Source organism: Elgaria multicarinata, chromosome 4, assembly GCF_023053635.1.
Source record: "Elgaria multicarinata webbii isolate HBS135686 ecotype San Diego chromosome 4, rElgMul1.1.pri, whole genome shotgun sequence".
In the NCBI taxonomy this organism is placed as follows: Eukaryota; Metazoa; Chordata; class Lepidosauria; order Squamata; family Anguidae; genus Elgaria; species Elgaria multicarinata.
This window is the reverse complement of record NC_086174.1, coordinates 127592964-127606590: the sequence shown is the minus strand read 5'-3', so window position 1 is coordinate 127606590 and position 13627 is coordinate 127592964. Positions and strand designations below refer to the sequence as shown.

The following is a 13627-nucleotide window of genomic DNA, read 5'->3' as shown; positions in this document are numbered from 1 at the left end:
TAGCAATGTGCAAGTTGAGAATACCCAGATTCCGCTTAATCATTGTTACTGTTGGCCATGGTAGTCAAACCCTAAATTGAAACCCGCTTTTGCCTTGTGGTAAGAGTTCCACTGGTCAATTGTTTATTATAAAGAACAGATATGCAGCTTATATTTTCCAAGTTGCAGAGAAGTTCAATAACTTTCTGTCAAGATAGGATATTAGTTTAAGAAGAAACTGTACAAGGTAATATTAGTGGGGCACACTTGCTTAAAATGCAATCCAGAAAAAGATGAGTATCCAGCAATTTGCATGAATATTCAAATATTCAAGTCTGCTTGAATATTTGAATCTGGGTTTTCCTCATTCAAATTTAAAAATGCTTTATCCACTATGGCATATTGTTCATTCAGAACAGGACTAAGAGAAATTACTATTCAGCAACAAAAGCTTTGAATATAAAGGAGGCAAGGAAAAGGTTTGAGGGGAAAACCTGTAAGCTCAGAAACTAACTCCACAATATTTTGATCCAGCAGTTTGAAAACTGGAGTTTTAATTCAAGTTTTACTTCTACACAAAGTCTGTTCATTTACTTTATCAGAAGTCATACACATCAAAGATTGTGTTTCAGCACTTCAGCATTTTAATTTACATGCAGATAAAATAAAGCATAATAGAGAAATTAAGAAGTAATGCAGTCTAAAAGAGTTTATTCTAAACTCACATGTTACCAGCCTTTTTCCAGACCTTTATTAAAGTGCCATGTTTATATACAAACTATTAAAATAGTAAATAAAAAGACTAAGAACTTGTTAATGGGCAACGTGGCTATATGTAGCTTCTGTAGCCCTTACAGGGGCATGAAGTTCTGTAGTTTTCTACAGAGCAGTCTTACCCAATCTGTCTCCCTCTAAATGTTTTAGACTACAATTCCCACTAGCCCCAGCCCACACAGCCAATAGCAAGAGATGATGGCTGTTTTAGTCCAAAACATCTGGAGGGCACCAGGTCAGACAAGGCTGCTACAGAGTATCCCATACTACTTGCTTTGCTGTGGACAAACTACTGGTGACCTATTACCAGATAACAGAACATGCCACTTCAAGCATTGGTATATCTGAAAACTTGAGTAGCTCACATGCTATAAAAATGCATTTAGCAGTGTTGGAAACTATTTTTCCCCTGTCTTAGCTACACAAATGTTCCTAAAATACCACCACACACAGTATAAGAACAAAAATTTTGGAGGACAATGGGAGAAACTACTAGCCATTTCAAGCCAGCTGAGAACAGTCCTGCTTCACTTAGAAATCTGCATCCAAGGTGAAAGAGTTATCGGTGGGTTTTGACATCACTCCCATCCTCTGATATTCTCCTACACGCTTTTCAAAGAAGTTGGTTTTGCCCTCCAGTGAGATATTCTCCATGAAGTCAAATGGATTCTCAGCTCGGAATATCTGAAAGATATAAGTTGGTAGCATATGGCCTTTATTATTTAGGATATACAAATCTAATATAAACATCCTTGTAACATCTGTCCCATCAAGCAGCCTACATACACATCATAATCCCCAACCTGGTTGCCTCCAAATGTGTCAGATGCTGTAGTGCCCTCCAGATCTTTTGCACTACGTGGTGGGGCAGGTGGGCCTATGTTAACCTCTACCCTGCTCCAAAGCGCCTAGGTGGCTCTTCATCATCCTATACCATCCTTTCCCAACCTGATACCCCCCAGATGTGCTGGACCGCAAATTCCAGAATTTCCAGCCAGCTTAACGCATTGGGGGAGGCTGTTCTATACCATCATTTCCTACGCCCGTTATCAGCTACTGCACCTAATTCTCTCATCCTCCATTCAAACGAAGAGATTTAAGACCCATCTGATCACTTGAATTTTCCTTACTGACTTGCCCCTTTTTTCATTTTGCTCAGTGCCCTATATTTAATATTTTGTAAGCTTTTATGTATGACCCATCTCTTAATTACTCTGCAGGGGTTGCAGTAGGTACTGTAGTTCACTAGTGGACAATTGATCATTTGCTTTTACATTATCACCTGCAAGTTGCTCGGATCCTTGCAAAAAACTCTAAAGTTGGAGTTTGGTCTGATTCTACAAGACACTTGTGCTTTTAAACTAAGAGCACATGTACTCAAGATCACTTAATAGATTTATGACTTAACTGCTAGACTCCCCAGGTATGAACTCCTGCTTTGTGAATTTTACATACACCAGTAGACCAAGAGAGTTTGGGGGTCGTGGTGGAATAGGACAGCCTTCTCCAATCTAGTGCCCTCCAAATGTGTTAGATTACAACTCCCATCATCTCCAGCAAGGTTTCGGACAAGTCTGAAGAAGACTATGGAAGACTTAAATCAGCCTACCCCCGAAGTTGCTACAAAGCACCTAATTTTAGGAACTTTAACATACCATCCACTAATCATAGATAGAAAATATGGTAGGTTGGATACAGCAACCAAACGTGGAAGCCCATGAAATAATGTTATTTAAATCCAAATGAATTACACATTTAAGGATACAACAACATTATAATACATGTTCACGTAGAGTTCATTACGGCAGAATATAAATTGAAATAAGCTGCGCTGCTACATTAGTGACTTGCTTAATCATGTGTTTTCACTAATGAGACAAAAAGCAATAGCTTAAATGTGAAAAAGGAGGCCTAAATGTAAACAAATTACACTGCATTCTTTAAAAGGCAAACCGCAGAACTTACCTTGTTAAAACCTAGTTCCAGTATCAGTCTGTCTGCTACGAATTCAATATACTGCTTCATTAAAGTGCAATTCATGCCAATTAGGTTTACAGGCAATGCTTCCGTCAAGAATTCCTGCACAGTGAACAAAGTACCTTAGTATGCAAATACTGCACCATCTAGACAATTTAATGCCCTACTAACTTTTAAGCTTTTTATACTTTGATGCAAGCACTTTTTACCACCCCAGAAAGGACTGCCAATTACCTGTTCTATCCTGACAGCATTAATGATGATCTCTCTCACTCTTTCCTCTGAAGGTTTGTGTACCAAGTGCTTGAACATTAGACAAGCAAAATCACAGTGCAAGCCCTGGAAAAAATAATAATTGGAAGGTATTTCAGAGAACAGCTGGGCCAAGTTATCACCACCAAACCTGAAAACCTTGAAAGTGACGTAGCAGAATAGCTAAAGCAGTTTTCTGAAGACGTTCCATATAAGCAATGCATAGGTGTTCTTTACTTCTTCATTGTTACCGACCAATACAGGAAACTTTTAAAAATCTCAATAATGCTTATTTCCAAGCATTTTCTCACTAGTGTAAGACACATCTGCTCACACAAGGACATCCAGTTTTCATCAACCCCTCCTACCCACTGCAGCCCGAGAAGATGCTCCCAAGGCTTGGGGGACCCACAGAACAGATGGGGATACGGAACAGAGGGCAGCAGTGGATAGGTGGGGATCAACAAAATAGTGTGTCCTAATTTGTGTGAGTTGAAGTACTTGGGATAAAATCCATTGTGCAGAACTTTAAAAATTTAAGTCTTACCTCATCTCTACTGATCAATTCATTGGAAAACGTAAGTCCGGGCATTAAGCCTCGTTTCTTTAGCCAAAATATAGATGCGAAGGAACCGGAAAAGAAGATCCCTTCCACTGCAGCGAAGGCTACAACTCGTTCTCCTGTTGGGAAAGAAATAATTGTTGATTTGATCAGAAGACTCTTGGAGAGCAATCCTATGCCTCCTAAACAGTGTCTGGGGGCATATAGGATGGTTTGGTTTCTGCGATCCAAGGCCAGAAATAGGGCACTGACCTCGGAGCCCAGAAATCATGCTCCATGCATCCCTGTAGCCAAGGCCATCATGGCAACGTCCCTGTGCTTGGAAAGAGAGCAAAGAGACAAGGAAAAAGGGGTGATCCTGGGAGTGGGGAGGAGGCTGGGACTATGCTTGTCCCAGCCTCCTTCCCTCCTGCTTGGAAGCACCGCGGCTAGATGGGTAAAATCGCCTGTCTAGCAAAAACGCAAGACGGTTGGCGCACAAAGGCAAGGATCGCCTCCATGTTCCAGCTGCCCTGCATTAGATACTCAGCAACCTCTGACTTCAATCTGTTGTCTATCTCCATATGTTTGTGGCCTTGAATGCCAAAAAGAGGGTCCAAAGAAGAGTGTAGCAACACTCACCATAAGCAGCTTGTTTGTCCCCAATCCAGCGCATGGCCCAGTCAGCCTTCTTTTTCACACATGGCAGGGTTTCAATGGCATTGAATAGAAATTCTCTAGAAGAATACAATAATGTAGCTAAGTATACAATTAACCATAACTAGAAGTGCTATTGGAGTTATGTTACTATCCCATTCTTCCTAACAACCCTACAAGGTAGGTTAGCCTGACAAATGACGATTTAATAAGAACTGAAACCCATGACTGTAGTTAAACAGATTTTTTATTGAAGAAATCAATAAAATTATATTTCCAAGCTCAAGTTGTTTTACTACAGGCTATATTGTAGTGAAAATGCCAACAAGAGCATTGAAAATTCTATGCATGGCTGTTATTTTCATATTTCACCTAAGGGAACCAAATACCCTTCTGTAATGATGGATATGTAAAATATATCATTCTCAGCTTTCTGAAAACATGACCTAGGGTTTTAAACCATGCAGAAATCTCAGAAAACCACGAAAAAGCAAATCCAAATATTTTTAGCATTTGAACTATTTATATACATTCATTATTTCAATACAGAACATACATCATTTATCTCAGAACAGTACTAACCTATCTTTGGAGTCTTTGATATAAGTATCAATAAGTAAACTATACATTTCTGAGTGGATGTTTTCCATGGCAATCTGGAAGCCATAGAAACAGCGAGCTTCTGTGATCTGTACTTCTTGGCTGAAGCGCTCCACCTAGAGGACACATTATGACATTTCAGTTGCAAAGAAAATCTCCCATTTTCAGGCGATTTCACATATTTTGGGGCTTCATTTGTTTCTTTATGGTTTTCCTCCATCGACCATGTAGAGATGCATGCACAAAATGTTTTTTAATACTGAAAAATACACTTAGCACAAGCAAATAGCAAAAGCAAAGTGTAACTTTTAGCTGCTCATGCAAAGGAAGGCTTGAACTGGCCACATGTGGAGACTTAAGTCTAATTCATCTTTGTTTAATAAGCCAATATATGATTGTCTGAATACCACCAATCCCAAAACCCATGCTAAAAATTAATGATACTAAAATAGTCATGTCAGGATTTTTGTTTGCCAAAATTACAGGTGTTGAAACTTATGGCATTTTTTTATATCAAGGTTCATTTGCCTAATAAAGTTTTCTTCAAAACTCAAAAGCTTTCACATCTTCAAACTGTTGGTTTAACTACTCCCAAAGAAAGTTGTTCAACAAATTCCTTTTCCGCGAACAAAACAGCTTCCAACCACAGAACTGAGAGGGAATCACACATACACCTTCAAAACCTTATCCACCCTCAAAAAATCTGTTTCAGAGGTTGGAGTCTCCAGAGCAGATTTTAGGTTTGTGTGTGTGTAAGAGATTGCAGGGAGGAAGCAAGAGGGAGAAAATTCTTGTCCATAGTGTTATTCCCATTATGGTTCATTCACACACGCAGTTCATCACTTGATGTTGAATCATCTAACAATCAACTTAAGTGTGTGAACCAGATCTATACTATGTTTGCTGCCTGAATCTGCCCACTTGCCAGGCAATATAACAGGTGCCTTTATTCTGCCTATATTTCCAGCCGACCAGAACTCTATCTTAAACAGATGCTCTGTAGACAGCTGCCTCCTGACAATTAGAATATGTGTGGGAAGATTTCACTTATCCACTGCAATTATGATGGATCCTTTATAAAGACCTAAGGTTTCATGGTATTTGTGATTCCAGATAAACTGTAAGATATTCAGATGAAATTGGCAAGACTGAAATTTGCATCTCTGGAGGCAGAAGCAACAGCAAATGAAGCTGGCCGAAACAGTGGAAAAAATATCCTAAGCAAACACACTGAATAACAGCAGAGAATGCGAATGAAGGTAATTTACAGCAACAGCAACAAAAAAACTTATTTGCATTACAGTACATTATTGAAAGCTGCTTTGTGCCAGAAAGAGATGAAAAATCCTAAATTACATCCCCTTACAGAGCAGGGATTGTCATTAATCATTTCTTCCCAGAGGTTTTGAGTTTGTTTTTCTCTAGTTTCATGCTTCAACCTGTGATCCTTAGCAATCAGAAAAAGGTTTTTCATATCGATTTGGTGACTTGTCTTCAATAATAATTTCTTACCCGCCTCTCCCTTTGGTTCTAAGGAAATAGTTGGAATATACCGGACATCTAGTAATAGTCCACAAATAATCTTGACTGCTGTGGGTTTTGTTTCATGTTTGTGGTATAAAACACAATGAAAGGAAGTTATCTTGTGTTCCCATAAGGTATGAAACTTTGGTGGTCCATTTGGATTATGTTCTGAAGTACAATTTAGATCAGACAGGATGGTATGACACCTTATTCATGTCTCTGGTCTAGACATTATCGATTAACCTGTTCGTAGGTCATATAGATTGAAAAGGAGTCAACATATGGATGGTTGCATAATAGGACAACACATTGGACTAGATACCTTGGGATTATGAAGGAACCCAGAAACTATTCTGCATGCTTACCAAATTTTCATTGACAATGCCATCACTTGCAGCAAAGAATGCCAAGACGTGTGAAATGAAATACTTCTCTTCAGGCTTTAAGGATTCCCAATGCTGAAGATCTTTGGAGAGATCAACCTAAATTCACAAAGCAGCCAATGAAAACACAGTAATGCAGGGGACCCCCATGTGGTGACCACAGGGTCCTCCAAGGTAACCCACAAAGCTCTGTACTCCCTCCCACTTCAAAAAATGTTTTAATGAAAACCTTGGAAAATGTTATGGCAGTGACCTCTCTCACCCTTTCTAGCCTATTTCCATTTTCCCCCTTTAGCTCACTGCTTCTCCCCTTCTTAGCGTCTAGCATTGGTCCTTCTACCCCTTTGCCTTCCTGTTTTCCCCTCACTCCCAGCTGCTAGCTTTCCTCTTTCTCTCCCCACATCTTTTACCTTGCTGCTTCTCCCCTCTACCCCTTTGCTTGCTGTTTCCTCTTCCTTCCTAGCCTCACTATTTTTCTTCAGAAGTGAGCACCTCTTTAGCTCACTTCTGATTCGCCAGGCCTCCATGACAGCCATTATGTGATTAGCCAAATCCTCCATGGGAGCCATTTTGTGGGGTGCCCATAGCAGTTTCTCAAATTCCCAAATGTAACCACAAGTCTAAAAAGGTTGGGAACCCCTGCAGTAATAGAAGGGAGAATTTGAAATGCACATTGAAAATTACTGTACACTTCTGCCCACTAGTCGCATCTCTCTGTCCACCCAAGGCCTAGAAGGAAGGAGGCTGCAAAAGCCTCTCACCTCTTCAGCGGTCCAAAAGGATGCTTCTGCTTTCTTGTACATTTGCCAGATGTCATGGTACTGAATTGGAAAAATGACGAAGCGGTGGGGATTGTCCCGAAGAAGAGGTTCATCTTGTATATTTGGAGAAAGCTGCTTTGGTTCTTTTGATGCATCCTTAAAAAAAAACATGATAGGGCCAAGCCCCAAACATATAACTCTGGTTTTGGCCCACTTGCACTGGCTGCCTGTATATTTGTGAGCCCAATTTAAGATACTGGTTTTGACCTATAAAGCCTTGGATAGCCTTGGACTGCAATACCTGATGGCCTTCTTCCAGGTGCCTCCTTAGAGGGACACTCAGAAGGTAACAAGGGAGAGGGCCTTCTCAGTAGTATGTCCGTGTCCGTCCCCACAATTGTGGAATGATCTCCCTGACAAGGTCCCCCGGGGAACCAACATTGTTTTTGGCACAGGTTAAAAACTACCTCTTCCCTCAGGCATTTCGCATCATATGAGGTTTTTAACAGGTTCAGGATTTTCTTATTGGTTGTTTAACATTGTTTTAGATACATGGGTACGTCCATGTGTACTGTTTGTATGTGAATGTTTTTTATAATTCATTTAAAGGCTTTTAATGTTTGGAAACTGCCCATAGAGATTTAGCTATTAGGTGGTATAAAAATGTAATAAATGAATAAATGAACATATTACTACATTCCAGAAAATATGCTAATACCATAAAAACACAAGAGTAGAACTAATGGAACAAAGATATGAAACAACCACTGAAAAGGCTTTTATTTTGGAAACAAACATAATGGCAAGAAAATTATGCCTCTAGGATTCTAAGTATTTGCAGTCTAAAAGGAAACAACTTAACAAAGGGCCGATTTGTGTACAAACTATGAATCAACTGGGCAAAGCTAAACAAAAGAGTGGTTTGCTTTGAAGACTTAAAAATCTTCCAATAAGGTAAGTGTGCAGCTGAACCTTAGCAGATAATTTAATTTATTACTAAATTGGTTTTAATAAAAAAAAAATACCAGGGCACCTTGGAAAAACCAGCAATGCCATCCCTCTTCGCCTCCCCCTCCCGCTCAAATCCTACCCCACCTTTTCCCGGAGAAGACCAGGCCTTCCTGTTCCCTTGCATAATTGGGTATTTGGCGCCAAAGCGGCAGAGGAAAAAGACGGCCTCAACCCGTAAGAAGGGGCGGCGAGCATATTGGCGGGAACAGGCAGCCCCCCCACCCCACAAAAAAGGGGTTGCTCTCCCCACCCCCACCCCTTTCCTCCTCCTCCAAAAGGGACTCACCGCCTCAACTGTCGCTGGGTCCTGGAAGATCTTCCGCGCCGTCTTGTGGGCAAGGATCCGGGTAGCGCCGAGCGATGGGGGCTACAGGGGGGAGAGACCAGGGGGAAAGGGGAGTACAGAAGAGCCGTCAGCAAAGCAAGTTCGGGGCAAAGGGAAAGCCGGCGCCGGGATTCAATCTGCAGGACCCTGCTGGTTAAAAGAAGCCCCTTTCTGAAGGCCTCCTCGAAGGGGCCCCAATTAGGCAGAGAAAGAGCCGCCTCGTACGGCGTTCTGTTGATGCCGATGATGGCCCTGTCCGGGAGTGGGGGGGTCGTTTTATGTTATTGAACTGTGTTGGGAAATCGCTCCGAGGGATCGATACGCGGGGGTAAGTGTATCAATAATCGATTATGGATGCCTGTCTAGACAGAAGGCAGGCCTACAACTCCCAGCACTCAGCCTAGGATTGCGCCTTAAAGGATTGAGGCGCCCGAAAATCCCTCGGCCGTTCAAGGCAGCTTCGCTTGGGCCGGTCATTACTCACTCGAGCAAAGACCTGCACCCCAGCCTTCTCCCAACCGGGCGCCCTCCAGATTATTTGGACGACAGCTCCCAGCAGACAGAGCCCGGGATGATAGGCATTGTTGTCCAAAAGATCCAGAGACCACCAGCTTGTGGGAAGGCTGCTCGCCGCGGAGAGGAGGCTCTTTCTCTCCCCCCCTCCCAATCCCACAGGACTCCCTTGCCTTGCCCACCCCGGCTCATGGTTGCCCAAACGGCGGTTGCCGCTTCCTTCCGAACTTACCGTGTTCTCCTTCTCGGTCAAGGCCAAATTCTTCAGCGGCGAAAGCCGGGACTGAGGCTGCTGCTCATTGCGAGCGGAGAGAGGGTTGCGAGCGGAGAGCATTGTTCGCGGAACTAGACGGGAAGGCGAATTAAATGGTCGGTCAGCAGGAAACCGACGGTCTCCCCGAAACTTAGTGGTAGTAAGTCAAGGAAGTTCCCCGTTCAGTTGCCGCTTTATATGCGTTTCGAAGTTGGCGCCAGAATTCCCGGCCGCCCAATCACAAAGCGAGCCCTCTTTTGCGCCTTGCTATTGGCTGAGCTGTATGCCGTATTGTCAAAAAAACGCGGGAAGCTGCAGCAGCGCCCCGCCTACCCTGCGCAACTATTGGTCGAGCATTGAGGGAAGGAAGGGTCGCCAAACGCGGGAACTGGTGACGATTAAATTCCTGCCGCCCCCTTCGCTCTCATTGGCTGAAAGAGCCCCGCTCTTTAAAGGTGCTGAACTTGGCGCTCACGGAACTGTCTATCAACCAGTCGCGTTGCCAATTGGTCAGAGCATGTGACACATGGCTGTTGCACCTCTCTATTGGTGCATTCCATTGAGACTCCCTGCTTGGGATGATCTATTCTCAGACGTTAATAGCAAACTAGGGCCTTTAAAATAGCACTGGTTACTTAAACGGGGTTCTCTAGAGTGAAGGCTTTAAAGGGTTGCAGAACGGGTTTATATGCCGAAAATAGTGAGGAAATAAATAGAGAATTGATTAGTGCAGTTAGTATTGAGAGGAGCATTAGAAGCAGTTTATGCCACAATTCTATGCACGCTTACTTAGAAGTAAACCCCGTTGAATGCAGTGGGGTTTACCAGTCCCAGGTAAGTGTGTATAGGATTGCAGTGTATGCTAGTTCAGGACTGAGTTGAAAGCAAAATCATGACCGGGAAGGCTTGGAGGGTATCATGGCGAAATGCTTTGTAAATTATCCAGAATGTCTAATTCAACACCAATAGTGAAATATCCAGTGCACACATTTGGAGGGTTACAAGTGGAAGACAACAATAATATTCCCATAATATTCAGTGAATGATAAAGGGTGATTATACGATTAAAAAAAACTCGTCTGAAAGCATCCAGGACTTCTATAGACTTGAATTTCTGCTCCTGTGCTAATCCCCTCTGTGCAGGATGAGCGCTTGCACTAGGATTGAATGTGGGGTGGAGGGGTGGCTCTTCTGTCACTATACACTGGGTCCCACAACACTCACACAGCTTTTCAGACAACCCTGGAAATTATAATAGCCCCTAAACTGAGGAAATAATCTCATTTTCCCAGGAATAATATGTAGCTGTTTAGGTGCTCAGAAAATGCAAGAACCCTGAAACAAATGTCTCCTTCAGAAAATTTTATATTTACCTGAGAGTAAGGTGGACTGAGCTCAGCAGGACTTGGTTCAGAGTAGCCATGTAAGGGGTTGCATATAACAAATAAGCAACAATGACACATTTGTTGCATGCTATACATAACCATTTTGAAAAGCCCTGAAGTGCCACCTTCCCAGGGCCAAGGATCTATGTAGGTAGCTTTCTGCTTGCAGGCAAACAGTCCAGAATAATCAGAAGTGTGAAAAGCAAACAGAAATTCCCAAATGGAGTTTTGTGCAACATTTCCCTCTCTGGATTATGCCATTGATAGCATAATATCCACAGTTCTCAGTCTGAATCTGGACAAATGGAATAGATCAGCATAAGAGATCAACAATATAGCTTGCAGCGATAACATTAGAGCTCCGGCTATTGGGCGGTATAGAAATGCAATAAATCAATAACATACCCAAGTTCCAACAAAAGCCTCATGTGGATAAGCCTTTAAGCTATCTGGTTCTGCTGAACCCCTGTGCATGATATGAAATGGGGAGAGCTGAGAAGCACGGGCTATATCTTTGTGGCACAAGACGCAACCACTTAATTCCTCCTGAGGATAGGGGCAGATAATAAAATACTTGACCCAATAGGCATATCTGTTATTTGTCAATGGGAAGCCAAGCATTTTTCCTTAATGTGTGCTTACATGTTTGTTGCCTGAAGGAGAGAGGGGAAAAGCAACAAATATTCCTGTCAGTTTAGGGTGGCTAATTTGCCAACCCATAAAAATGAACCATTTTCATCTTGCTGAGCCATCATCATGTTGTTGAGATAAAATGAGGGGCGGGGATGGACTCTTCCATGTGGTGGCCCCTAGGTCTGAAATGTAGTGGGTGGCCTCCATTACAGACTGCATGGAGGTGCCCATCCTGACATCAAAGGGGAAAGTCTTGTGTTAATATTCTAAGATGCCATCGATTCTAAGACGCACACTAATTTCAGTACCACCAACAGAAAAAAAGCTTTGATTCTAAGAAATAATAAACGCACCTGCGATTCTAAGACACACCCCGTTTTTAGAGATGTTTATACGGGGGGGGGGGGGGAAGTGAGTCTTTGAATTGAAGAAATACGGTATATCTAATATATCATTGTACTAACCAAATGCATAATTTTCCCTTTACTGTGCTGTCCCCAGCAGGGTGGGAGACAGGAATTAAATAGTAGAGTCATTTGATCAGCCTTGCTGGCTGGGGGTGATGGAAGATGTAGTCCAACACATCTGGAGGGCACCAGGTTGGAGAAGGCTGCACTACCCAATCATGTTAGGTTAGATTCTGTGGGGCAGTTTGACCCTTCCCTTTCCCAGCACGATCCTGAAAAGATCTCCTCCTCCCCTGCGTTGCAAATACTGATAGAAAAAACACACACCTCCTATTAGTGCTAAATGTGGCCGCCCAGATGTTGGTGGGCACCTGAAAACCACAACGTGTAACACTGATCTTGCAGCAATTACATTGGTTGCTAGTAAGTCTCTAGGCCCAGTTCAAAGTGCTGATGTTAACCCAGAGCTGGAGCAAGCTCTCTTGCCACCTGAAGGGAGAGACAATTTGAACCACCGCCAACTCATTTAACCGCTCGCTCGCCCTCTTGCTGCCATGTGCCTCCATCCCTCACTCCCTTATCTTTGCTGCCGCAACTGGAGGAAGCAGCCTCCTGGGTCTCATGAGAACTGGCCGAGCTCCCAGGGATTCTCACAACAACCAGCTGGGCTCCCATGGAATTTTGTGAGGCCCAGCCAAGCTCTTGTGCAATCTCATGGGAGCCCCGCAAGGTACATAGGTGACGGCCTTATACTGAGTCAGACCGTTGGTCCATCTAGCCCAATATTATAAACACGGACTGGCAGTGGCTCTCCAGGGTTTCAGGCAGGATTCTTTCCTAACCCTCCCTGGAGAAGCTGGGGATCGAAGCTGGGACCTTCTGCATGCAAAGCAGGTGCTCTACCACACTGAGCTATGGGGCCCCAGCAGGATCCCTTTAGATCCAGCCATGTTCTTAAAGCAGCCATGCAGCTGCTGCTTCCAGCTATGCAGCTCTCACTGTCAGCAACACATGATTGGACAGCCCAGCCAGTGCTCTCTGACTACAGCAAGTGCCACACTGGGAGTGTGGTTGGTGCACAAGCTGGAGGCAGTAGCTACAGACCATCCTGGTGGGGGTAGGAGCGCCACAATTTGTTGCTCTTCTGGCTCTGCTGCCTGATGGAGTCACATGAGTCCCTGGGCATGTCTACATGAAGGGTTTTCCCTGGGGTGGATTCACAGTAGTGGCAGGTCATCTACATGACGCAGCCACCATTGTGAAGCCATCCAGGGGCAAACCCAGGTAACTCCGCTGAAAAAAAGTCGGGCACTTATCCCGACTTTTTTTGGCAGCAGAGGCTTGTCACAGCCCATGGTGCCTCCTGATTGGTCGCCATGGGCTGGACAGGGAAGGGGCGGACCTCCAGGAGCTCAGGAGAGCCCTGTGCTCTGTGGATAATAATAATAATAATAATAATAAGAAGAAGAAGAAGAAGAAGAAGAAGAAGAAGAAGAAGAAGAAGAAGAAGAAGAGGAACAGCCCCACACCTCTATAAAAATTAAAAAATAGGGGGGATGAATGGGCAGCCAGAGGGAGGTTAGAAGGAGGAGAGGTGGTTCAGGTGCCTGGTGTCCCTCTTCTCGTTCCTCTGGCTCCCTCATTCCTCCCAG

General features: G+C 43.5%; 1 protein-coding gene across 1 annotated transcript; it reads right to left on the bottom strand.

The window, feature by feature from the left end:
• Positions 1 to 549: 549 nt before the first annotated feature.
• On the bottom strand, positions 550 to 9631 carry RRM2 (ribonucleotide reductase regulatory subunit M2). Its single transcript, XM_063125829.1, has 10 exons — positions 9530 to 9631; positions 8746 to 8826; positions 7449 to 7604; positions 6670 to 6786; positions 4763 to 4896; positions 4166 to 4260; positions 3530 to 3663; positions 2965 to 3069; positions 2719 to 2832; positions 550 to 1437 (listed from the first exon to the last, which is right to left on the bottom strand). Exons 1-10 carry the CDS (start codon positions 9629 to 9631, stop codon positions 1285 to 1287), a joined length of 1191 nt encoding a protein of 396 aa, XP_062981899.1. The 3' UTR covers positions 550 to 1284.
• Positions 9632 to 13627: the final 3996 nt, after the last annotated feature.